At 39.9% G+C, this 26924-nt stretch overlaps 1 protein-coding gene across 1 annotated transcript in view; it reads left to right on the top strand.

Annotated features, from left to right (window-relative positions):
• The window catches only part of LOC139723174 (amyloid-beta precursor-like protein), a 105991-nt gene extending 82273 nt beyond the window's left edge, over positions 1-23718 (top strand). The window contains exons 3-12 of the mRNA XM_071634468.1: positions 14155-14281; positions 15427-15786; positions 16847-17052; positions 17795-17986; positions 19129-19357; positions 19939-20105; positions 20202-20243; positions 21528-21759; positions 22598-22779; positions 23467-23718. Of these exons, the coding sequence (XP_071490569.1) occupies positions 14155-14281; positions 15427-15786; positions 16847-17052; positions 17795-17986; positions 19129-19357; positions 19939-20105; positions 20202-20243; positions 21528-21759; positions 22598-22779; positions 23467-23718 (1989 nt within the window). The remainder of the gene's footprint in view (positions 1-14154; positions 14282-15426; positions 15787-16846; positions 17053-17794; positions 17987-19128; positions 19358-19938; positions 20106-20201; positions 20244-21527; positions 21760-22597; positions 22780-23466) is intronic.
• The last annotated feature ends 3206 nt before the right edge of the window (positions 23719-26924 follow it).

Genomic DNA, 26924 nt, shown 5'->3' with positions numbered 1-26924 from the left:
TGAGAAAACGAGGCAAGTCTGACTACCGAAAAAACATTGTTAGAGTGCTGAAGTTCTGTATAGGTTGTTTATAGTATAAACTCCTGCAGCCTGGATTGGACATGATTGTATTGTGCTCGGAAGGAATTGACACTATTGTATAGCAACAGCATTGCCTTTGGGGATACACACTATTGTTATTGCCTATTATTCAGACATGTTCTTAAGGTTGTGTGTGGTATTATTCTATCAGAGAGAACTATGTTTTTCTTTGTTTGAATTGTGCTCTATGAATTGTTCATGCCTTCAAGTTTTATGATTACCCTGTAATCTGGCTCGCTTATCAGCAGATCACAACACATGTATTAAAGCTCGAAGCATTATGGGTCAAGCTGACTTTTCATGTTTAATTGTGGAAATCATACAAACCCTCCTCTCTTAAACTGACCAGAGTCACAAGTGCAAAATAGTCAAAACAGCGAATATAGGCAGAACAGAGATGCCAACTTTTACTCATGTGCAGTACTTTCTACTCTTTTTTTTTGGGGTCAAAAATGCTGCATGTTGCATGAAAAATACTGTTTGTTCAAACTTATTTCCACCAGAATTATGCCTAATCACTCCCCAGATGGTTACAATGCTGTTTAAAAGGTTAGCCTTCTTTGCTGAACCAAAACCATAACAAAATGTAGAAACATTTCTTAGTCCCTGTGAAATGACAGGTCTCCTATATTATTGCAAAGAATCCCTTCATTGCCTGTAGATTATCATATTAAAGACACCCCAATAACAAAATAGAAATGCAATCAAAATCTATGAATTGTGAGTTTGGGGTTGTTGAAATAATACTTTTCAATTTGATATCCAATTCCTCTGTTACTATGCCCCATCCACTATTTTTGCAATGGTTGAGGAATCTTTCAGTTATTATGAGAAAACCGCCAAACAAAAGTTTGTCAAGTTATCTAGGAATGATACATGCTGCTGCTACCATAATTGATTCGTTTGTGCTGTCAGCGAAAAAAAAAAAGAGAGGAAAAAATGGTACTGAAATCATCAAAATTCAATTTGGATGAAATCACCATCACATACTCAGTAATACCAGATTGGTTTCATACCATCTGAGGAAGGGAAAATGGAGATCGGAGGCTGATCTTGGTTAGCAATGCTGAGGGGATTTTGGCTTCATGGTATTATGGGTGTTATCTACCAATCCATCACACCCCCCCCCCCCCCCATATATGATCCAAATATTGTATTACAGTAACGTCTGTATGAGGTAGACTAGTATGTTTGGTTCTAGTCTATTCATGGCCCCTGCCATGGTCTGTTTATCCAGGAGTTCACTGGAGACAGCCATGTCTGAATCTCATTGTCATGCTTCATTTTACTCACTGTATAGAGGGCAGTGTTGATGAAACGACCATTCCAAAAACTATTAGAATATCATATTCATATTATCACTCTGCTGTCCAAGTATGTCACTGTAGTAGGTCTTAAAGTAATGTATTGTGATGCCCCCTTATCATAAACAAACGAACAAACAAACAACGAACAAACACCTTTTGTTTAGAGTCACATGAAATCATTGTATGCTTGACACATTTAGCCTCCTAATTTCCAGTGCCATCTCCATCTACTTAATTCTACTGAATGTTGCAAAATTTCCAGCACTACTCATGCTTATCTTGAAGAAGTAGAAATACCATTTTGACATGTCCTGATTTCAGGAATGAGAAGATCAAAAAATAGTTTTGGTTGAGGAAGAGAGTTAAGAAAGTCATATTGGTAAAAGGGGTTTCAGCTTTTAGAAAGTGAAAATTTTTGAATACATTTCTTGCTACTCATTTCTTAGAAACACACCATTCTTGCAAATATAGAAGGAGAGAAGAAAAAATGTTGTTGTTAAATTCAGGCGAGATTGAAAGTACAAGAGTTTGACCCCATTAGGAGCTGTCTAAACCTAGGCCAGGTAGCGGCTAAATGGTGGTTATAATGTTACTGACAGAATATAAGGTTTTACCAGCATACCAGGCCATTGTAGTGTAATAGGGCCCTCTGGCAGTGTGCATTCAAGCTTTCTAAATCTGGATAAGGAAGGGGGGGGGGGGGGATGAGAGGGGATGGGGGAGGGGGAGGTGTTATTTTTCTCTTTGCCTGATTTCTTATTATTCAGCTCAGTGTGCTTCTGGCGCTGTTTTGGATTAAAGCGTTCTGCGGAGTCCGGTGAGAAAGTTTGAAGCTGAAAAACTTGTTTTTTGTTTTTTCTGTATTCTGCCAAATACAAGGACTGTGGTATGAGGGAAAATTTTCCTCGTCACAGGTTTAGGAGACAGTGAGGATAATTTGCATTATAACACCAGTTGCACTTTACCTCTCCCCCAAGAAAAGATACAGTTGAACCTCTATTATCCGGCCTCCCTTTATCCGGATCTCTCTATTATACGGACGCAATCTCGCCGTGATTTAAAAAAAAAATAATAATTACGGGAGGAAAGGGGGATTCCCAACTCCTTGAGAACTCCTACACAAACGCACATGAATTACATATTACTTCCAACATGATTAACATACATTACATCAAATTTCCTTCCAAATTGCTTACCCTCAGACATTTTAACATCCCCAAACATCCCCAAATGTAACAATGAAAAGGTTGCAGTATACACATTACTACATGTGGTACTACAATGGGCTACATCAGTACATGTGTATGTATATGTACATGTATAAAGCATTGAGTCTCCCGTATCCGGCCAAATCCCTTATCCGGATGAGCCCCGGTCCCGACTTGTCCGGATACGAGAGGTTCAACTGTAACTTAGAAAGAACAAAGAAATGAATCCAAAACCAAATGAAAGAAAATGGTAGCAACATTTATGTCCATTGTGATGAGAAAAAATAGAATGTCCAGAGAGAGAAAGAGAGATATAGAGAGAAAGCACATGATGCTAGATGTCTCAAAGACAAATGAATTGCAATTTAGAATGTTAACTTGCAGAGTATGATTGCCTATGAAGAGACAGGCAGTGTACTACATTCAAGGAAAATTACTTTCTCAATCTTTGTGATATATGAATGTCTACAGCACATTCACATGTTTTTAATGGATTAGAGCATATCAGGTATTTCCTGAGACTTTGTGATCAAACCTGCTAGGTAAGATTGGATTGACATGCTGGAGTTGATGAGATGAGGCAGTCCTGTTTCCGTGGATGCCAAGTTCAGTAAACATGAATGCAAAGTGAAGAGAGAGATTGAATTTAAAGGTATGGTTTACCTTTGGGAGTGATTTTAAAAATATTCAAAATATCACATTTGATGCATATGTGTTGGTCAGTTGTATCACAAAACACCCTACCAATTAGTACCATGTCAAAAATTTGCAAAAAAAGCCTAAAATATAAGGAGGTATCAGTATTTTTCCCAATAAACCATAAGTCTATAACTGTAGACAGTTTAGTCTAGAAACATTTTTATTATAACTGTTGTTCACGTTTTGCATATTTTTAACAATACTTAACATTGATTTTACTGATTTAAATGTTTACATTGGTCGTTTCTATCCCTAACTCACATTTTAGAACTATTTTGAAGCACAAAAGCTGGGTTTTTGTTTCGTCTGCAAATGGTAGATTATGCCTTTAAACTCTGACCATTGATGGCTTCAAGCAACCTTCACATGGTGACAATGATGGTTTGGATCCATGAAGCAAGATGTGCCCTATGGTGGATATGAAGCAGCCTCCTGCATACATTAAACATGGCCTTTCATATTGGGTTAGAGTCTGCCTCAAGCGAATTCCTCAGGCATGAATTAGCGAGACAAATTTCAATATTTGCATTGCAATCCAAATCTCCAGACTTTTGCCTGTGCTAGATATGAAAATCTCTTTATAAAACAGCACACTCAGCATTACCATACAAATCTCCCTGCCCCCCCCCCCCAAGAAAAAATATCTTGCTATTATTATGCAGTTATCATAATAATTTGAGAATTGCAATCGGCAATTAGCAGAATACTTTCTTTCTGTCATAATGGGTGCAAAAAAACTCGGTATTTGGATCTTGAACATTACCCTGCTATTTTGTCCATGTGAATGTGACTATTTAGTGCAAGATTCCTTATATCCCAAGGGAGATATGTGACTCTTCCAATTTCTCCGTAAGGAATTTAAAGTAATTTCATTTCGAAATCCCAAGAGTTATTCCAAGAGAGTTTTGCGATCTTTTGTTTCACACTTTTGTTTGTATGTGCTGTACTAGACTTGGTTATTGGTATGTTATTGAGGTGTCCTAGAAATAGTAATGGTTGCTATGTCAACCCATTTGAGAATTTCAGTCCTTACACTGACAAAGAACTTCAGGAATCTCTCCTTCCTGATTGAACCGCAAATTGAGGACCAGATCCCTCAGCGATGTGATACAATCTATTCGCAGCATTCTTTTTTTAATCAAAGCATCTTTTTGACATTTTCAATGGTTTGATTTTTATCAATGTTTTATGTTGTATTTGTATTTACCTATCCCTTTTGTAGGGTTAGTTGAGGGGGTTGAACCATGATGTATAAGGCAATATGCCATACAAATAACATGGAATATCTCAGTCATGTACATAAGAATGTGAGTCATAAGTGGGAATTATTGTGAAACAGTGGAAAATATTGCATGAAATTATCAAAAAAAAGGAGAATTTAGGGTCATTTATGTGTGTAAGCAACATTGTATAGTTTCAAATATTGTTCTTGTGTAAATAAAATAATTAGATTATATTGTGTGGAATTATACGAAAACTTGAAAATGCAAGAGGATCAGTTGCTGTGTGGTTGATTCATTTCAAGAATTAATTACCTGTGGGAACAGTGATTTAAAGAATGTTCAAGATATCACATTTGATGCATATGTGTAGGTCTGTTGCATCTCAAAACATCCTACCATATAACATTTTTGCAATAAATCCTAAAATATAACGAGATATCAATATTTTTCTCATTTAACCATAACTGTAGACGGTTTAGTCTGGCAACATTTTTTTTATAACTATTGTTCACATTTTGTGTATTTAACAATACTTAACATCGATTATATGGATTCAAATTTTTACATTGGTAGTTTCTATCCCTAACTCACAATTTAGAACTATTTTGAAGCACTAATGCTGGGTATTTGTTTCTTCTGCAAATGGTAAATTATGCCTTTAACCTGTTGAAGACTAGTCCGGAGTACACTTGGGCAGGTGTCTATGGGAAATGTGCGTTGCAGCAAAATCAGCCCATCCGCATTGGGTTGAAGGACCAACCAGTGTGTTGTCTCTGACTGTAAATACTGATGTGCACATCCCCATGTCTGGATACCAGTATAGATTTTGTTAAGTTTCAGCTTCAAAGCATTCAAAGGGAAGAAATATGAAATGAGCTTAAATGTAATTCTATGATATTCATAACAAAGTTGTCACTGAAACAATACTTATGTACATCTGTGTCCATTACGGTAGCGGAAATATAATACTTTAAAACGAGGAATATTCGCGTGCATTCTAATTTCGCGAATTTCGCGAGCGCCAAGATTCGTGAAATTAAAATGCACGCGAAAGTTCTTGCTTACACTATATGCATTGAATGCCACTGGCAGTTCATGAAAATTTCACGTTGCAAAAAAGGCTGTCGGCTCCAATTCGCGAAAAATTCATGCCGCGAATATATCATGTTTTACAGTACTTAGTCTGATGCAAGCAGAGGGAGAAAGGAAGGGAAGTAGAGAGAGAGAGAGGGAGAGAGGGAGAGACAGAAGGAGAGATGGAGGAGAGAGAGATGAGAAAGAAGAAGAAAGTTGACGGAAGAAGTGGGAGAGGAAGAGATACGTGTGGCAAGAATTGTCAGGAGGGATGACATCGTGACCTGTGTCTGTGAAGGATTTGTAAGGCAACACTCTCATAGCTGTGTCAATGAAGTCCTCTCCTGTGGCCGCATTGCCTCACCAGTTCTCTCAGAAAGTCTTGCTGGAATAGATGTTGATGATGAGATGCCGTCCCACCCTGAATGGAGTGAGTTAAGGATGAGATGCCATCCCACCCTGAATGGAGTGAGTTGAAGATGAGATGCTATCCCACCCTGAATGGAGTGAGTTGAGGATGAGATGTCATCCCACCCTGAATGGTGTGAGTTGAGGATGAGATGCCATCCCACCCTCAATGGAGCGAGTTGAGGATGAGATGCCATCCCACCCTGAATGGAGTGAGTTGAGAATGAGATGTCATCCCACCCTGAATGGTGTGAGTTGAAGATAGATGTCATCCCACCCTGAATGAAGTGAGTTAAGGATGAGATGCCATCCCACCCTGAATGGAGTGAGTTAAGGATGAGATGCCATCCCATCCTGAATAGAGTGAGTTGAGGATGAGATGCCATCCCACCCTGAATGGAGTGAGTTGGAGATGAGATGCCAACCCACCCTGAATGGAGTGAGTTGAAGATAAGATGTCATCCCACCCTGAATGGAGTGAGTTTAGGATGAGATGCCATCCCACCCTGAATGAAGTGAGTTGAAGATGAGATGCCATCCCACCCTGAATGGTGTGAGTTGAGGATGAGATGTCATCCCACCCTGAATGAAGTGAGTTGAAGATAAGATGTCATCCCACCCTGAATGGTGTGAGTTGAGGATGAGATGCCATCCTACCCTGAATGGAGTGAGTTGAGAATGAGATGCCATCCCACCCTGAATGGAGTGAGTTTAGGATGAGATGCCATCCCACCCTGAATGAAGTGAGTTGAAGATAAGATGTCATCCCACCCTGAATGGTGTGAGTTGAGGATGAGATGTCATCCCACCCTGAATGGAGTGAGTTAAGGATGAAATGCCATCCCACCCTGAATGGTGTGAGTTGAAGATGAGATGCCATCCTACCCTGAATGGAGCGAGTTGAAGATGAGATGCTGTCCCACCCTGAATGGAGTGAGTTGAGGATGAGATGTCATCCCACCCTGAATGGAGTGAGTTAAGGATGAGATGCCATCCTACCCTGAATGGATTGAGTTAAGGATGAGATGCCATCCCACCCTGAATGGAATGAGTTGAGGATGAGATGCCATCCCACCCTGAATGAAGCGAGTTGAAGATGAGATGTCATCCCACCCTGAATGGTGTGAGTTGAAGATGAGATGTCATCCCACCCTGAATGGTGTGAGTTGAAGATGAGATGCCATCCCACCCTGAATGGAATGAGTTAAGGATGAGATGCCATCCCACCCTGAATGGATTGAGTTGAGGATGAAATGCCATCCCACCCTGAATGGATTGAGTTGAAGATGAGATGTCATCCCATCCTGAATAGAGTGAGTTGAGGGTGAGATGCCATCCTACCCTGAATGGAGTGAGTTGAGGATGAAATGCCATCCCACCCTGAATGGAGTGAGTTGAAGATGAGATGTCATCCTACCCTGAATAGAGTGATTTGGTGGAGATGATGTCACCACTGGCTCAAAGAGTCAAGTCTAGACCAGAACTGGAGTAGATAGGAAGAAGACTAAGAGGTGGATATCAGACATTTTTCCTTCATGCCAGCAACAAATTCAAATATCATTCCAATCACCGGCCCTCCCTCACATTATACTGCCAGTAGCATTTAGAGAAAAGCATTCATTTCCTGCAACATATTTACACTCAATAATAAGGCTTATCTTCGCTTATACCCCCCCCCCCCCAACTCTTTGCCATCCAGTCTGCTGTGAGTGGATGCATTCAACCACAGACGCTCAGGCATCGTCATCTTGTTTGATGTATGTTGGCTGATGCGATAAATATGTCATAATACATTTTACATTACTTTCCATACAAACTACATTTACGCAGTCAAGTTTTACATAAGCCATGGACTGAATATAGGCCACCATTGTGAATTCGTTCCTAAGTTATGTACTTTCCCATTTCCCTACTCTAGTTTTATAATGTGATGCTGATAAATTGTGTCATTTCTCATTAGCTTGTTATTGCCATTTCACGGCTGCTGAACTATGGGTGAACTCTTCAACACATTTGCCGATCCTTTGCCATCTTTTTTTTTTGGGGGGGGGGGGGAGGGGATGAAAGAGGAATATTACAGTCAGAGTCAGGGAAGCATGAAACGCCATTCACTGTCAAAATGTCAGCCACTGAACTCTGAGAATAGGATTCAGTCTTTGGAAGAACATTCTCTTCTGGTGACTGTACTATTGACATTGTTTGGTAGACTTGCAAGAATGTGCAAATCTCTTTGGTTTTGGTTTGAATGTATATTTCTATGACCATGTGAGAACACATCAACTGTAGCAAGGAGAAATATGAGGCAGAAAACTGTCTGTAAGGCATAAAACCCTCAGGCACAATGTGATTGGAGTCAGTTATTATTCAGCTCAGTTTCAAATTATTCATTGTTGTAGAATTTCCAAGAGATATTCACTTATAATTCATTGCATTTCACAAACATCAAATTGTACCATTAACACTCAATGACAGAGTACGAGGACTATTAGATGACACAAATTTATTAGAATAAAGTTGTAAAAATCTCAAAAGGTCTGTTGTATACCCCTGATGTCTTGATTAGACTACCACTTAATGTCTTCATCAGCCCGAAATTCAAACTAGAAGGATATTTTGCGGTCTTGGAAAATAGCCCGATATTGCAAATGTGCGTCTTCATCAGCTCGAACAGCCCGCTTGGGGAAATTAGCCCGAAAATTGACGCATGCGCACTTTGCATCACTTCTCTGCTTAGCTCGCAGTTCGAAAGTGGATTTCCCCGCACAAAATCTCCTATATCGCCGTATGTACGATACTACAACCAGATAAGTGAGCAGTACAGCATATTCTCTCCAAAGGGATATCAATAACGCAACTCTTTCTTCTGTCCTGTGAGGCATCTTATATGAAATAAACAATTTGCAATGTTTAAACAAATCCAAAATACACACAATCTGCAAGAATCTTCAGCTTAGGTAGAGTGGACCAGAAGCAGAAGTACACACAACAGGGAGGTGAGAGGAATCACCTCCCTGGTCAACAACAGCTAGTATACACACATGTGATCCTTGAATACACCGTGCGTGTATGTACTATACACAGTCACTAGCTTGAGAAAATTTCGGGCTGATGGAGACGCACCCAAAATAGCGCGCTATTTCACGAATTAGCGCTCTAGTTCACGAACTAGACCAAGATTTTTGGGGAAATTTTCCCGATCAAATAGCGCGCTATTTGCGTCTTCACTTCACAGATAGCGCGCTATTTTGACATCGGACTAGTTTGGTAACCACAAGATAGCGCGCTATTTTGAAACTTTGGGCTGATGAAGACACGCCTAGTGAGACTTAAATTCATCATGTAAACATATTGATAAATAAAAACCATGATGATAGTGATCACCTCTGTGAGATTTATCATGTGTTTAAAATCAGAACAATTCATGATATTTATAGACATGCAAAATAAGAATAGGAAAGATAAGTGTGAAAATGCTCATAAACTCCAGCAAATATGCAGCAGGCTCTGGGGGAAAAATCTACCCCAAAGGTGACATTCTATTCTCATTCCTCCATATTGCTATTTGCATTACCTGAGCACTATTGTGATTATGAGATCGTGTACGTACATATGGGAAACAATCTTGTGGATGGAATGCTATTTGTACTGCCAGAAACGCTGCATTTTCAACACTCCTTAAAGGGGAAGGCTAGTAACTGATCAGTGGGAATCAGTGGGAATGCTGAGGGATGATTGTTCCAATCCTTGTGGGATTCATTTAAGAGTACATTTATATCTATTCTTGTGTGAAAATTATTTGCTTCAGAATGGTCTCATATTCAAGTAATGCGCAGTTTAATGTTTCCAGGTAAGCGTCCCTGGTCAGTGACGGGGCATTAATCTGCACATTACTTGAATATGAGACCGTTCTGAAGCAAATAATTTTCACACAACAGTAGATATATAATGTACTCTTAAATGAATCCCACAAGGATTGGAACAATCATCCCTCAGCATTCCCACTGATTCCCACTGATCGGTCACTAGCCATCCCCTTTAACAAGGCAGAATTACTAAAAAGAAAGAAAGAAAGAAAGAAAGAAAGAAATCTAAGCTGACTTTAAATAGAAAAACCTTGCAAACATTAGGCTATTGATTTTGTCAGTGCTTTTATCAATTGCACAATCTGAACCAGAAATAAACTTAATGTAGGTTGTCTCTAATATTTGTGCTAAAGGATCTTTATGTTTAAAGGACTTATAATAAAGGCAAATTTGCAATCATCTCAGTGATCTGAGATTCCAGTTATCTTAGCTTGGCAGTCTTTGTTAGACAGACAGTCTTTGTAGACAAGTAGTATTAGTAAGCTGACACATCAGTAATTCTTTCTTGGAATCAACCAATCACCCTTTAACATCCAATAACTTCCATGGACAACAAGTTTTCCATGGAGCCTCAGGTTTGAAAGAAACCCTGAAATGTCAGGTATGAGTAGCTAGCTAGCTAGAGGCAAAGATATGAAGATACCAAAGGCTGACGGTGGCATGTTTTATTTTTGGCCTGCCCACGTCTGCAGAGCGACGGTCCATTAGAACTAATTTGTTAATAAACCTCATCAGACCAGAGAGTGGTGTCAAACTAAGATAAGTGGTCCTTTAATCCATTTCCAAGACCTCATTTTAGCATCCATGTTTGTGGGAGGTAGGCTGAAGTGAATGTTCAATGTGCACACCAAGGATGCTTGGTCATTTCATGAGAGATCTTTTTTTCTCTCTCTCTCTTTTTTATTTTACATGGAACATGGTAGAGTCAAAATAAAAGTAAGGTAAGGTGCCAAGATCATCAAGTGATTTTGCAAGATGTTTTCTCTGACCTTACTTTCAATTTCCCCCATTAGAGTCGACAACCAAACGACCACCAGGTTCCTGACAGTAGTTGCTACTATGTAGCCTTTTTCCTGATTCCAAACCATTAGGTAGAATGTGTGAGCAGACTAGAATGTCCGATGGATGCGATACATCAGTACTGTATGCTTGAACACTGGAGTGTCTCGCCAGACAGTGAACCTGGATATAGGAAAGGAAAAACCTCTTTGCCCCACTTAAAGCCCTGGATGTTCAGCCGTGCATCTCCAAGGCATGGCAGCTGTTGATAAATCCTGCTGCCCAGTCCCATGATGGGACATTAAGAGCAACTCATCGTACAATCTGAGGTCACGACCCCCGTGTAATGCCTCGTTCGGTGCCGGAGAAAATTAGCTTGGCACACGACAGGCACACGAAACATTCGGACTGATGGTGGGACATATGGCGGCATGATACCGAATTTTACGCATCCTGAAACCAACACTTGTTGAGATGAGAGAGGTGGAGTGTCTAGGAGGAGTGTGATAACCGCTGGTCTTCATCATCTATTCATTGGGTTTCTCAAGTTGGATTATTGAGGTCTAATGTGGATAGATTACTTCCCTTCTTCCAATTCTAGGCCAAGAAGAAATTTCCCTACCTAGTTCGTCAGCTAATTAGATGTTTAACATCTGAGAATTATTGATGTAGAATGTTTGTACATATTCTCAGATTGTCTGTTTAATCATTGGCATTATGGGATGGAGGTGTAGACTGTCTAAGGTTAACCCGTTGAATACTTCTCTGGAGTATGCCTGTACTCGGGCAGGTGCCTACCGGTTAATGTGTTCTGCTGGTATACAAGCTGTGACATGTGTCTCATTGTGATGGGATCTTATCTGGGATATCCATGGAGGATGTTACAAGCTGAAAATAATCCACAGAATTAAATGTCATCTCTTGTACAGTGGGACTGAATTGAATTGCAAAGCCACTTTAAAAAAGGGAAGGAATTTGTTGTGAAGAACAATGCTTATCATTTTCCCTTACATCAATTCAAGGTGTGATATTTTTGTCATCTCAGAATGCAGTCCAGGGAAGGATGCTGATTTGGGGTTGTGAGGATCAATACGAGATGCTTGTATGGCATCACTTTGACTACCGGTTGTCAGCTCAGCCAGGGAGCTCGTTAAGATGCCGATTTCATGGGCCATTTCTAAGACTGCTGGCAGGGCTCAAAGCCACAGAATATCGCTTCTGCCGACAAAGATAATTGGCCTGTTCCAAGTGGAAATTGGATTTTAGGGGTGTTTTATTGACTTCTCCCAGAGGGGTGATATTGGAGAAGCGAGATAACTGGAGTTGATGGCGTGTACTCAGGTTGGATTCCTTTAATGGAGTCTTGCGACTTGAGAGGTTCATTGTGGAGGATGTGGATGTGTAGCGATTGAAAGATGGGAGAAGATGGTCGTGTGATATATCTCATTCAGGTGGTGTGTGTGTGTGTGTGTGATTGTAATTGTCTGTAATATTGTAAAACAATATGAATTTGGAAGTAATAGCTAAAAAACTCATTAAAAAGAATTCATGGCTACAAGCAATCAAAACAAAACAAGTTTTACAACTGCAGCATATTATGTACGATTTCATTAATGCCCCTGAGAAACAAAAATCTTTTTGAGTGGAAGGACTACTCTGGACCCAGGAATTAGAAATATGTCTCAATTTTTGTTTGAGACCATTTATCATCATATTGTGTGCACACATATACAGTCTTTTTATGTTTACAGTAGTTCGAAATCACAGGGTAGAAATATGTGCTTTTAATTTATATCCTTGCAGGTGTGACAGGGATATTAGGTGATAGTTTTCCCAGTTTGAATAATGCCATACAGAAGTAAAAATACGTAAAAAACAGAAAGGACTTCTTGCCACCTTAAATCATGTGGAGCTCAAACATTTAAAATGAAATGTTGCAATTTCATGACTCAATCAAATCTCCCCATATCACATAGTCTGTGAAGGTTTCCATCAGTAATATGTTTGCCTTGTATCGTGTTGAAAGTTTGAGAGAATGAATGTTATTTCCTCCATTAAATGACAATGTTATGAGGATTATAAGTCTGTTGTACTGTGAATATAGCAATATATTTTGAGCCTTGCGGTAAGACAACATAATCTTATATTGAAGGTCCAAAGATCAGAGTATGCCATATGTGGTTTTCTTCTGTGAAAAAAAGCCCTATTACTGTCACTCAGTGCATACTGCGCAAACAGACAAACAAGACATTTGTGAAGAGAATCTATCTGTCTGTCTGTCTGTCTGTTTTGGAAAGTGCATGCTCTGCTGCTGCACACAAACTGCGATATGAGTTGTTTGTTCGTGCTTAGGTGTGATGGGGATGGTTTCCGTTCCTTCCCTGCCACACCCCTGATGCTGTGAAGCCACCTGCCAGCCCCACTGGCCTTCCTCCTCTCTGGAGATGGATGATGGATTTTAATGAGCTAAAAACCATCCAACATCACCATAGTATTCAAGGATATCACATAATAGCTTCTATTCATTCTCACACCATGGCAGTGTAGCAGGGCTTGTCTCTCTGACACCATCAAATGAATTTTAGTGTGCGGATTAGCACTTTCGATGGTGATGAAATATGGGAGGAAGTTGTATCATCTTGGAATCAATCTGCTTGGTTGTACCAAAGCATGATTTGTGAAATTTAAGTTTCCAAACGCAAGCTCACTGAAGAAATCTATGCACACACTAGGTGCATGTATTAAACAATTGACCTTTTCCAGCTTTATTTATGGCTGCATTGATATCATACAGATATGTGAGCTAAAAAAAAGGTCTTCACTTGTATCAGATCAACCGGTCCGTTTGCCTCTCTGTGCTGCTGTGAGAATTCTTTTTCCCTCCTCAGCTCATTTCATGTTATGTGGAGACTCAAACTTTGTGTCAGTTCGGAAGCATGTACATGTACATGCTGAACAACATTTTCAGTGAATCTCAGATTAATTTTGTTTGGTGCTATCACCCTTAACACCTAACGGAGACATCATTATGAGGTATGCATGTGTATGAGATCTGGAAGTGGCAGAAAATCAACGTCCTCTAAATGGTGAAATAACAACAAGCAGATGAATATGATACTGTACATGTACATTTGTATGTATCACTGTTTTACAAGGATGAAAAATACAGACCTTCAAATTTTAACATGTTTGATTCTTTGCATTATGTCTAAATGAACTGGGTTGGCAAAATAAGAGTTTCCATCACAGGCTCATGAGAGATTTTGTGCTTTTTGTCTTTTCGTATTCACAGAAATACCCAAACTCTGACATCACCAACATCGTGGACAGCAGTCAGCCGGCTACCATTGGTCAGTGGTGTCCAGTGAGTGGTGATGAGTGTACGGCCTCTGCAAAGATCACCTACTACAGATGTCTGGGTATGACCTCCTGTAGTCTGACTACTGAGATGCATGTAGGGACATGTGGGTGTGGGAAGATGGAGTGGATATCAGTGGCAGGGAGGATTGATAGATGGATGAATGGATTGATGGATAGATGGATGAATGGATTGATAGATAGATGGATGGATGGATAGATGGATGAATGGATAGATGGATGGATGGATAGATTGATGGAAGGATAGATGATGGATAGAGTGATTGATTGATGGATTGATTAGTGGATAGAAGGATGGATGGATGGATGGATAGATGAATGGATTGATGGATATGTGGATAGCTGGATAGATGGATGGATGAATGGATAGGTGGGTGGACAGATTGGCAGATATATGGATAGATGAATAGATGGATAGACGTTGGATGGATAAATTGATAGATGAATGGATGGATGGACGAATGGATGAATAAGCGGGTGGATGGATGGTTGGATGGATAAATGGGTGTATAGATGGATGGATGGATGGACAGATGAATGGATAGATGATAGATTGAGAGATTGATGGATGGACTAATGGATAAATGGAAGGATGGATTATCATGAATGAATGGATGATGTTTTGATGGATAGATGCATTGATAGAAGGGTAAGAAGGAGGATCAGTGCATAGATTAGTTCATGGTAGACGAAAGCATGATGTAATCATGTCAGTGGATGCATGGTTGGCCTAAGGGCACTGATTTGGGTTGGCAGAAGAATGGAAAGATACTTTCATCAGTATCAAGACTCTACTTGATAACATGGCCATGATCTTGTGGGAATGTTTGGTATCTGTGCTATCATGGACAGTTAGTGTTGTATGACACAGCAATGCTTGTTAGAAAATTTGATGTACATACTTGAAGATTATGATTGAGTGGTGTCACAGTCACAGTTTTGTATCCAACTTCATTCCATTAAAAAAAAAGAAATCCCAATGCAAAATCAAACAAACAGACCACCCCCTCCCAAAAAAAAGAGCACCTCCCCTCAATGATCAGAGCTCTGCATTTAGTTATCTTTGTATACATTGTTTGTGAACCACTCTTCGTGTTGGGTGATATCTGAACCAGAATGGTTCCTGTGAATATTGTGAGATTGAAAAGAAGTTAATGATGACTTTGTTTTCTTCATTTCTGTGCAGTGGGTCCATTTGAGAGTGACGCCCTCATGGTCTACAATGTGTGCAAGTTTTTCCACGAGCACGATGAGAACGTGTGCCGAGAGCCGACGTACTGGAAGCAGCGCGCCCAGGAGGACTGCGGCCGCTGGAAGATGACCATCAACTCTACCGGGATGCTGCTGCCGTGTGATGTTGACCGCTACAAGGGTGTGGAATACACCTGCTGCCCTCCAGCCCCTACCACCACCACCACCATCACAACCATCACCACCACCACTACCAGGACCACTACTGTGGAGCAGGTGCAGGAGGAGGAGGAGGAGGAGCAAAGGGGTGCTGAGGGGCAACAGGAGACCCCCCTCCCTGAGAGGGACAACACTGGTGGGTGTGAGATGGGACTGCCCCTCTCAGCTTAATTTCATTTTCACCCACCATCAGTAGAACTATGGTGCCTTTCAATCACACCAAGGTGCCGTGTTAACTCTCCGTGTGCCAAGGTGTAAACCTTGTGCACCATATTGTTCTGAGACCACAACGCATGGTCACTTTTGTAAGATATTCTTATTGTTGAAGCCATGTAGCTGCTCATAGAAATATTGCGCTAGAAATGCAGTACAGCAACAGTGTAAAAAAAATTCCGAGATTTGCTGTGATGTAAACTTTTTGACAAAGCTGTAGCTACTTTTCATGTAAAAAGCTAATACTGCAAAAACAAGAAACTTTCACCAATTGAAGCCGAATGCCTTTTTTATGGCATGAAACTTTTGCAAATTGCCACTGGAACTCAATATGCATTGTGTAGACAAAATCTTTTGTGTGCAATACCTGGTATATAACAAGATTATTGGCTCCTAGTGAAATTTGCAAAAATTTCTGTGAGCATGAAAATTTCTTGTTTTACAGTATTTAAAATGAGTTTTTGAGCAAAGTATGCAAAGTTGGCAAGCCATTGACTGAGTAGGACATGTGAATTTGATACGCAGAGAGTTAACTCGTAACTGACATTATCTATAAAGACTCACGAGAGATTGCTGAGCAGCGAAAGAACAAGTTACATGTGCAAGTGATTGACAAATTGCCCAGTGTTTTTGCAGTAACCATGACAAAAGTGTTATTTACGTCGATGTTAGGGCAATTTCTCAATCAGTTGCAATTAAAAGAACTCACTTTCATCAATATGACTAAGTAAGATGTGGTAGTAGCAAAACAGATAACATCAGGCTTAGTAGTTGGATAAATAAGTTAGATCAGAATTTATTTTATGCTTTTTAAAGGTAATCCAATTGAACAGAAACCAGGATTTTGTGTAGAGTATTGCAGAGCCCACGTTTAGGTTTTAAATAGTTTTCTTTGTGGCTGGGAAAACGAGCTAAGCTGGGGGATGAAGTCTCATCTAGTCCGTCTCTCTGTTGCTATGCACTGTCTCTCTGTTGTTATGCAGTCTCTCATCCACGTGACATCATCAGCAACATCCTAGATGACCCCTACTTCTCAGAGGTCGGACTGGATGGCAGCCAGGAGAAGAGAGAGTATGGAGCAGCCAAGGGGCGCCTCTCCTCCAAGCAGAAGGCTGAGAAGGGGCGTGTCATGCAGCAGTGGCAGGAGGCTCAGGAACACTACCTCCAGCTGAAGGCCAAGGACTCCGATGTAAGATACCGGGGTGTGGTTGGGTGTGGCTGGGGAGTTGGATGGTAGCAGAAGACCAGTGTTTTGTAGTTATGTAATGATATAGTATGATGAAATGCTCTTCTTTATCTCTGGTAGCCTCTTCAGTGTTGCCACTGCTCTAACAGAGGGCCCTGCTATTATTATTACCTAGCTACCATTGACAGGTACCCATTTCTACACCTGGGTTGGGAGGGACATGGTGGGTAAAAACATCTTGTCCAATGATGTAGGCACTTGACAAGATTCAAACATGGGACTCTGTTTGAATATCAAGAGTCTTATCCACTATGCCATGGTATACCCACATGTTGCTCAGCTTTACGATACTTCTCAGTCTGGGAGGGGGTGAAACAATTAATTTCAAAGACAAGGATGCATCATCCATCCGTTAGAGAGGAAACGTTCTTGTCATATCAATTATTTCATAGAGCAATAACTCCAGATGTGTTTACGTCCCGTATCTTCACTGCATTTGTCCTGTCACTTCCAGGCAAACATAAAGTAGGAAAACATGTTTATCGTCACAATGTTTCAGTTTATGTGAAAATGCTCCATGCCATTATTGAAAGAAGGTGGTTGACCAGGTAAGTTGATAAAGTCTATACCTATATTGGAGAACATATTTAACTGAGGCAAGTGGTACTGATCTTCTGATATGTTTACAAGAATTGCCCAGTGGTTGATTGTATCATCATTTTGTTTTGTTGACAAAACCTTGCAGAAGGCGGAAAAGATGCGGAAGGAAATGACGCTGCGCTTCGAGCAGACGATCGGCGACATGGAGGCAGAGAACGCCGAGGAGAATGAAGAGCTGAGGGAGGCTCATCAAGCTCACATTGAGGGCGGCCTTAAGGCTAAGATCAACTCCTCCTACCAGTCCTTCAAGGTAGCCGTGGAGGTGGGCAAACCCAAGGTAGGTGTTCATCATCGCACTCCACCATTTTCTTTTTCCTCTCTGTACGTGGCAGAGGTTTCCCTGCCAGCCTTGATGAACGGAGAAGCTTACAAATTTTGATATGTTTACCTAAAACTCTCAAGTGTGCTGTTTGCTTGACCCTTGTGCTATCTTTGTTTCCTTGGTTGTGATCAAAGCACAGCGGGTCTACGATGTGTACAATCTTCAAAGATGTGTAATTCCAAAGTATGTTTATTAACTCTGCAAACCCTGGACGTGTTTTTTATATTGACTCTTCTCAGCGGATGTTATTTGAAATTTTGCACATTGCCCTGGGGCCTTTCTGGCTATTCTCAACTGGCTGCCTGTGTTAGTACATGTTTCCTTACTGTGCATTAGAACAGCAAATAGAGACCGCCTTACTAATGTAAATTGTGGTAGGAGTCTCTGAAGAAGACTAGACTTTTGGTGACATGAACCATTTGTATGCTGTGAGTACTGATTGGCACAGAAAATCCCATAGCATTGTACACACTGTCCAGAGACCCTGGTACAGAAAGGGTTAAATAATGTCTCCCTTACCTTGAGTCATGGTTGTTGTATTGTGCTGTAAATCAGTGATATAGACAGGTGGAGTACAGGAATTTAATAGCCTGTCATATGATGGCTTTAACTTTTCCTTCAAATGAGTATACATCAGTTACAGATATGTTTCAGATTTTAGTGTAAATAATTGTTTAGATTCTCGTTTGTGATATAATTTTTTGTAACTATTTCATCTGAATGATAAAGAAAAGAGTTGTGCAAGAAAAGATTAATGTCATTCTCAAGTCTGTATTCATGAATTAATAGTTTACTGTTACTTCAGTTTATTTTGAATATCTAATTGTCATAACAGGGATATGTTTAGGAGCAGTTGGTTTTAGTGTTAATGTGCAATGTATCATGATTATCAATTCTTGACACATGTACATAATAGTATGATGCCAGTTGCCGAGTCCCTTGATGCTATTATTATGATTCAAGGTCTTGCTTAGATTTTAGCATTAAACTGCCACTTTCTGAGGTTATGCTGCATCCAGCTTTATGAAAGGGAACTAGCATGATTTAAGTATTCTGTTACGGAAAAAGTGAAATGTTGAGCCATTTTTGTTTGGTAGGCAAGGAAGATCCTGCACGGCTTGAAGCGATATCTCCACGCTGTCCAGAAAGCTCGCCAACACTACATCCGTCACTACCGCCACCTGCGCCGTACAGACCCCCTGAAAGCAGACCAACACAAGTCTGCCATGCTTCAGATGCTTAGCGCCCTCAACTTGGATGTAGCTCACGCACTAGACAAGATTCAGGCCCTGCCAAATCTGTATGCAGAGCTCAAGCCCAAGATTGGTAAGTTGGACCCAAGGGGTTGCAGTTACTCTATTAGTCTGTAGCTATCAATGCCAATACTTTCCTCATGAGTTACATTCATTACTTTCTTAACTTTCAAATGCAATATGGTCTGTTTATGAATCCACCAGCTTTTTCCCTCTAGACAGTTTACATCAAGTCACTTAAAGAAACATGAAGAGTTAGAGTTTGTGTTTCTCAAACAACATTCAAGATAAAAATCAAATACACATTGTACTCATGGAAGAAAGGAGTAAGAGAAAATGACTGTTGAATAAATCTTTTAGATTTCACATGGTGATCTGTCATTCTCATGATTTCACCAATTTCAAACCAAAAGATACTCTACTCTCCCTCCCCTAACTTTTCAATTTCCTCATTCCTTATCTCTCCAGTCCTTATGAGGACTATCAACACTGTGAACCAAAAACCTCTCCTCAAATTAATCACACCTCAATGGAAACCGATAAAGATCACAAATAATCCTTTAGAGAGGTTTAAAAAAAGGCTTCATAAAATGCAAGAGTTAAACTTAACATGGGATTACACATGTGTAATTTTTTTTCTTAATTTGTGGTCAGATGCCCTCTTGGAGAGCACAGCAGACTCTGACGATGATGTCGCCCTCATCCGAGCAGCAGAGGAGGAGCAGATTGCCGAGCCGACGGAACCCGCTCGGGAGAGAATCGATGAATTCCAATCTGTGGAGGAGACAGTGGAATCCCAATCTGAGGACGAGGAAGAGATGGTGAAGACAGGGTCAGTTTTGGAAGAGCTGATGGGGAAAGTGGAGGTTGCCGAGAAGAAAGAGGTGGAGGAGGAGGAGGAGGAGAAGCAGGAGGAGGAGACTGACCAGGAAGAACCATCAGAGGAGGATGTGGAAGAGGTGGGTTTAATCTTCTCTAGTGATCTCGTTATCTTGGTATATGAGAGATCTCAAGTTGATTTTGTTAACCCCTAATGAATGGACTGGGATTGATTAATGTTGAAGTTTTCTTTTAAGGAGAATTTGTTGTTAAAAAGAAGCTGTTGAGATCAAGTGATTGCTGTGTGTCAGCATACATGGTGTCTTGTTGATGGCAGAAAATGAGAGTGGAATAATGAATAGGTGAAACCTGTATAGCCAAGAGGATGTTATGATGGTGTATGGGAGTGAAATCGAGTCGTGTCAAAGACAGGGCCCCATTTCATAAGAGATGTTAGGATGACAACTCTTGCTGGAATTACCACTTTCCACTGCAAACAGCCAATCAGGAAGCTGTATTCTTGTCATTACCATGACAATAGTCATTCCAGCAAAGAGTAGTCATCAAATAAACTCTTTATGAAATGGGGCCCAGGTGGTGTGTGGTGGCTATATGTTACAAGTGTTGGCCTGACTTTGATATACCGTATGTCCCCCCAAAAAATACAATGGGACTCTCAGCAATGATTACTTTAGAAATAGTTAATCAACCCGAAGAAATTTTCAGGGTATGAAACTCTAACTTACTACCCATATCTTACAGAAAACCCCATCCGATTTGCTTCAGTCGTCATGAAATGAGAAGTTTTGTAGAGCATGTCAGGAATCCCTTCCCTCCAAGTTCTGTCCATTGTGTTCACACATTATGCAGATCCAAGAGCATCCAAGTGCTACAGTACACTTGGAAGGATCAGACCCATAACATAATTTACAACAATCCACATTTCTCTGTGACCACTTAACCAAATTGAATGGGGTTTTCTGTAAAATATAGCTAAGATGTCATATTTTATGACCCTGAAGTAGCTTTTAGACAGTTTAATCATATTGTTATCTATGAATGCACACATCCTATTGTAATTTGTTTGTTTTGTTTTTTTTGACATACTGTATTTGGGAATCCCAGTAAGAGTGAGTGAGTGAGTGAATGAATGAATGAATGAATGAATGAATGAATGAATTAGTGCATGAATGAATGAATGACTAAATAAATATTAATGCAATTTGGCCAACCTTTCCATTATTGTAGTCTCCCAATATCACTGGGTTTTAAGAAGGTATTCCATAGAAAGAAGATTGTACCAAAGTTTGTTCCTTTCCACTAAGTATGAAAGGAAAGGAGGAAAGAAAAGAGGGCTGGAGTGAGAAAGGAGAATGAAGTCGTATTACCACCCCTGCTTCCATCTCACCTCTCCCTCTCTCCAGGAGAGTCTGACGGAGGAAGACACCCAGGCCCCAGCCCTGGCTAAGACTGCCACTTCTACCAAGACCAGTGCCAGTACCACACGACCAGCCAAACCTAGCAGTCCAACCAAGACCAGGATCTCAACCATGGTCCAGACTGAGCCAGAGACTCCAACACCCAGCAGGGAGCTAGAACTGGATATAGGCAAGGAGACTGAGATCCAGGTCCCAGCCATCGTACCCATCATCGCCGGTAAGTCTGGTGTCCGTCACTGCTGCCATTTCCTCTCCACTCCATTCTGTGCTTGTCAATGATTTTATAAATGTCTTTGCTGCAAACTTAAAGCTGTATTCTGCAGCTTTAACTCGGATGATTTGAGGAACTGAATTGTTCATGCAGCATTAATTAAAAAAAAGATAATTTGCTAAATTTTGCGTACTGTAAAACAAGGAATGTTCCCATGCATTTTAATTTCGCAAATTTCGCTGGAGCCAAAATTCGTGAAATTAAAATGCACGCGAAATGCACACAAAATTATTATTTATCATTATATGCATTGAATGTTGTAGGCAACTCGGGAAAATTTCATGCCATGAAAATATTGTGTTTTACTGTATAACACTGTACATACATATCGCTATGTATGGAAAAGTTTCTGCTTTATGGGACTGTGACTTGTTGATAGAATGATTCATTTTAGTGCTGTTGGCATTCAGTCAGGTGTGAAATATGCTGATTATGAATATTGAAGAAATGAAGAGTGGACGAGTTTATCACAGATACCAGTAAAAGTTCAGAGAAATTTGTCCGCTGATTGATTTCTCAACGTGAAAACTTGACACGATGTCAGACATGAAATGTAAACTCTGGGCCGAATCCTATCCTGTTGATCATGTGATCATAAGTGCTAAAAAGAGATGTCATGATTGTAACTCTAACACAAGATTTGTCTCTGTATGTTCTTGCAACATGCTTCATTGTAGATATTTAGGTAAAGTGTCACCAGTGTAAGAATGTGTTTTGATAGAGACTACATACTAATGGGTGCTTACACTTATCCTACTAAAACCACTTCCTCTTTCTCTCATAGTGAAACCAATTGAAAGTTACTTGGAGGAGGAGTTAGACGGACCCATTGAGACTGAGGTAGAGAAGCCCAAGACTCTGATCATAGCCCAGAAACCTGCCGCCAAGGTGCAGAAATCAGCTGCAGCCGTCAGGATGGAGAAACAGAGACTGGTGAACAGAGATCAAGAAAACATGGTGGACACGGTGAGTGCAAGAAGGTTGTTAGTGGTCAAGTTTTAGGAAAGAGAAGTAGACAACGTCTTTATGAATGTGATATGTTATAATGACAAAACTAGAGTCTTCTAATTTTGTAATACTTCCCATTCTTGGAAATACCACGAGAGGAGGTCTCTAATTTTGGTAACTGGGGTTATATCTGGTGAGGAAAATAAATATTTATTCTCATTCTGAAATGCTCTTTATATAGTTGATATGCAACATATTTGAAGATGTGATAATGATTTAACTATTCAAGGAGAGATGAGCCTTACTCATATTATATGGTAGATTTAGGGGAATACAAACATACTCTGATGTGATCTCAGGTGTTAAGTCTTACGATGTCAACTCCAGGTTTAAAATTTCGTGTTTTTTCCCCATACCAGAGAGTTAGGTAATGATAGCTGCAATTTCCTTACATGTACCCGTTAGCTCTTATAGCGTTAGTAACTTGAACACTGGACAGTTGTCGGTTTTTGTGTAGTAAGATGTAGGAGATAGTAGATAATGAGTTGTGTTCAAAGTAGAAGCAGTTTAACTCTTTCTCTAAAGCATGATGATGATTCAAATTGATTTAAATGTACATTTTTCAAAGTTGATCCTGGTTAAGTTTAATTGTAAATGTTGCTATAACAATATTCCTGATACTGAAATCCTGAATCTTTCTTTCAGTCGGTGACTAAGAAGAGGCTTCCGATCCGCTCTGAACCCATGGTAGCCTTCGGTCTGGCCTGCGGCGTCCTTGCTGTGGCTACAGTACTGGTCATCGCTGTCCTCATAGTCCGGCGAAAGACGCGAAGGACACCGGTCAACAATGGCTTCACAGAAATTGACCCTAACCTAACGGTCGAGCAAAGGCACATCGTATCCATGCAGCAGAACGGCTATGAAAACCCAACATATAAATATTTCGACATGCAGTAGTCATTCCAGGCAGAGCAGATTTCAGCCTCACCACAAACTTTCCTCCTTTGTTTCATCCGCTAGGACAAACACGCCTTCCTGCGAGGGGCTTGGCCCCTGTAGCAAGGAGCTTCGCTGTGGTTGTCATGGAAACACGTTTCCATGTAGGCCTCTTTGGTAGATCACTGGAGAACACCAGCAGTCAATGTTAAACACACACCTCACAGATCTGTAGTAGTCACTTGTTTAAGACGCCAATTGTCAGTAAGTCCAAGAGACCTGAGCTGTGGAGTAGATACCAGCTGATTTTGATTCCACAGATGACTTTGCCTATTTACATATAATAAACAGTAGATTCCACGGTCTTGTAAAACACTTTATCTGTACAGCTCTATGTATTAAGTGTGTAACACTCAAAACCAGTCCAGCTACAGTAAGGAGGGTACATAGAGAGACTGTTTGTACCAGGTAAATACCACCTGCTGTATTTTACACACTAAGGATTTGACGATGAAAAGAAAGTCTGACGATGACAAGAAATTCTAGAGAAGAAGCTGTAATCTGCATCTGGCTCCACTCACAAGTTTCTGCTTGGCTCTATCTATTAAACCTACACATGCTTTCATTGCCTTTGTGACCAAACATTTCAGCTGGTAGCTCCAACTGGAATCTTTCATGGTCTTTTGATTTCACATTGAGGTAAAGTAGATCATCGCCTAAAAAAAAAAGAGTTCGTTTTTGTTGTTTAATTGATAGCACATGAGATAGAATCTGAGTGCACAAAAACAAGCAAGAGAGACAAAGCAGAAATGAGTTTGTTGGAGTTTTAGGGACTTCTTGTCGGAAAATATGCTTTTTGAGCTTTTTTGACGCAATACTTAATAAATGACAAGCAGTAAATGATGTATAAATGTGTATGTATACCACACTTAATGCCATTGGCTTATGTATGAAGTAACTAAGACTCTTACATTTATTATACGGTGGTGTGTTGCATGGATCTACCTACATTTAACCCTAGGTATCACATTTGTAAACACAGTTTATGTATTTATACGCTACTCTGCACTCGTGACAGACCCGTGTTAGTAAGTACTGCACCGCTTCATGTGTCACTCTTGAGATAAAGAGAAATCTTGTAGACAGAGATCATCAATGGTAGTCTTGGTCAAGGAAAAATTTTGCATTCTTTCATGCCGGTATTACTTTCATTCATATTGAAATAGATAATACATCAGATATCATTCGTGAACCTTGACACGTTTTGTCTTTGATTTCATTGCTCTGATAAATCCTCAAAATAATCAAAGTAGTGATGACATTAAGTCATTCTTGCTAATGACATGTGATACTAATGCAGCGGAGCAGTAGATTTTCCTTGGAGTGATGTCGTAAGCATTGCAATATGATTGTAGACACTGCGACCCAGCTGTAGAGCAGACGTTTTACTCCAAGCAAACTGCAGAGATGGTGTGATTTCTTGTCTATAAATATTCCTACAAGAAGATATAACTTATTGTAAACATTTTCTTTTCCTTTTTTCACATGATAGTGAAATAGTGCTTTGTGACATATAGTTGTGTGTGTTGTACAAAGTTGGGCATACCTTTCATGTGTGACAAGCAAGACAAAGCTATTTTTTTTTTTTGTGCGCTGAAATTACAATAGCTGTAGAGTAGTGTGGTCATAGAAATATATAGTATGTAATTCATACTACTGTAAGAGTGATTTTCCATTTTTTGACTGTAAATTGTTGTGCAGGTAAAACCTTTGTGCAGTTTCTTACATATTTAATGACTTAAAAACTGAGCTTATTACACAGCAAATATTTGAAATGCTTAACTAGGTAGCGGCTTGCTAGAAGGTCAGTGTTTGATTGTCAAAATTACCATATCCTACTGGGTTTATGACTATTCTCAGAACATGGGAAATGAGAGAAATATTTACACAAAATTAAAACTTGTTCAATATACATGTAGATATGATAGAACACATGTGACTTAGGTAATATGATGACACGCAGAAATATTGTGTGTAAATGAGAAGAATAGAGTGAAGCTAGGTTATTTGGACAGATGAGGTAGATTTTCTGGAGACATGGAAACTCAAATTCTTTTTTTCCTTGTCTCAGATTTAGCTGGTGAGCAGTATTTGACATGGCCTTAGGATCGGGATCAGATAGAAAGATTTATTTGCTCTGATATGTGACTAGTTTGCCACTTAGGCGTGATTTCGAGGCTATTTGTCGGTCAGAGTCAACGATACTTGTAATATTTATGACGATAAAGGTCAAATAGACAGTCAAGCTTGTGTAACTTTGCCCTGACATCAGCCTCTTCTTGAGTACAGTCTAAGTTAATGCAATAATTGTTTTCTTCTGTGCCCTGTAACGTAGGCTATTCCAGTTAGTATTGTATGAATACCATTCAGTGTATGTGTGCTCATGAATATTCATATATACCAAATTTACTGACATCACATATTCTTCGTAATATCCTTTGAAAACAGAGACCCGTTGTTATAAATGTCAGAGGACCAATTTGTTGTGTTTTTTTTAATATGCTCAATAACTTTGTAGAATTGCTTTTAGATTTACTGGTATTCCCAGTTAAAAACTGAAAAGTGATAGAAATATCTAAAGCTCAATGACAGGCCCTCATGATTTGCTTATCCCAGCGTTTCATAATTGACTTTAGCGGAGCATCATGTTTTCCACACTCTACAAGATTTTCGTGATAGATATAATATCTGAATGATTTGCATAACATTTTATTGGAAAATTGGAAACAAGTTTTATCGTAGAATCTCCTCGTGTGTAAACCCACGTACGTAGTCTGCTTGGAATGTGTGATGACCCGACTGTTAGTAGTTTGCGGAGTTTCTATATATTTGACACAGTACTTTTTATCATTTAGTTGATGTACAAAGGCTAAGTTATTGTAGCTCTGTGAACCAGAGTTAAACCTGTAATGTTTTGACCACAAGAGGGTGTACTTTAGCACCCTGTTTTATTCTGAATGTTGCTGTTTCTTGTCATGTAATATTATGTACAGATGGAGCAATGAGGCGTACTGTATTTCAAAGGAAGAAGAAGAAGAAAAAAAAAGATGTATCCAGTAAGAGATTTTGTATGTTGCCTGTAAGGTGAAATTCACAGCAATTCTTTGAGTAGTTCACCATTCTGTGTGTGTCAGTAAGACCGTCAGTCTGGTATATATATCAGTGTC

The sequence above is a fragment of the Diadema antillarum genome, unplaced genomic scaffold (genome assembly GCF_040938485.1).
Source record: "Diadema antillarum isolate AM-2024a unplaced genomic scaffold, OU_Dant_1.0 scf00000001, whole genome shotgun sequence".
NCBI classification, from domain to species: domain Eukaryota; kingdom Metazoa; phylum Echinodermata; class Echinoidea; order Diadematoida; family Diadematidae; genus Diadema; species Diadema antillarum.
Note: the sequence above shows the minus strand (reverse complement) of the source record. Positions and strands in the feature narration are given on the sequence as shown.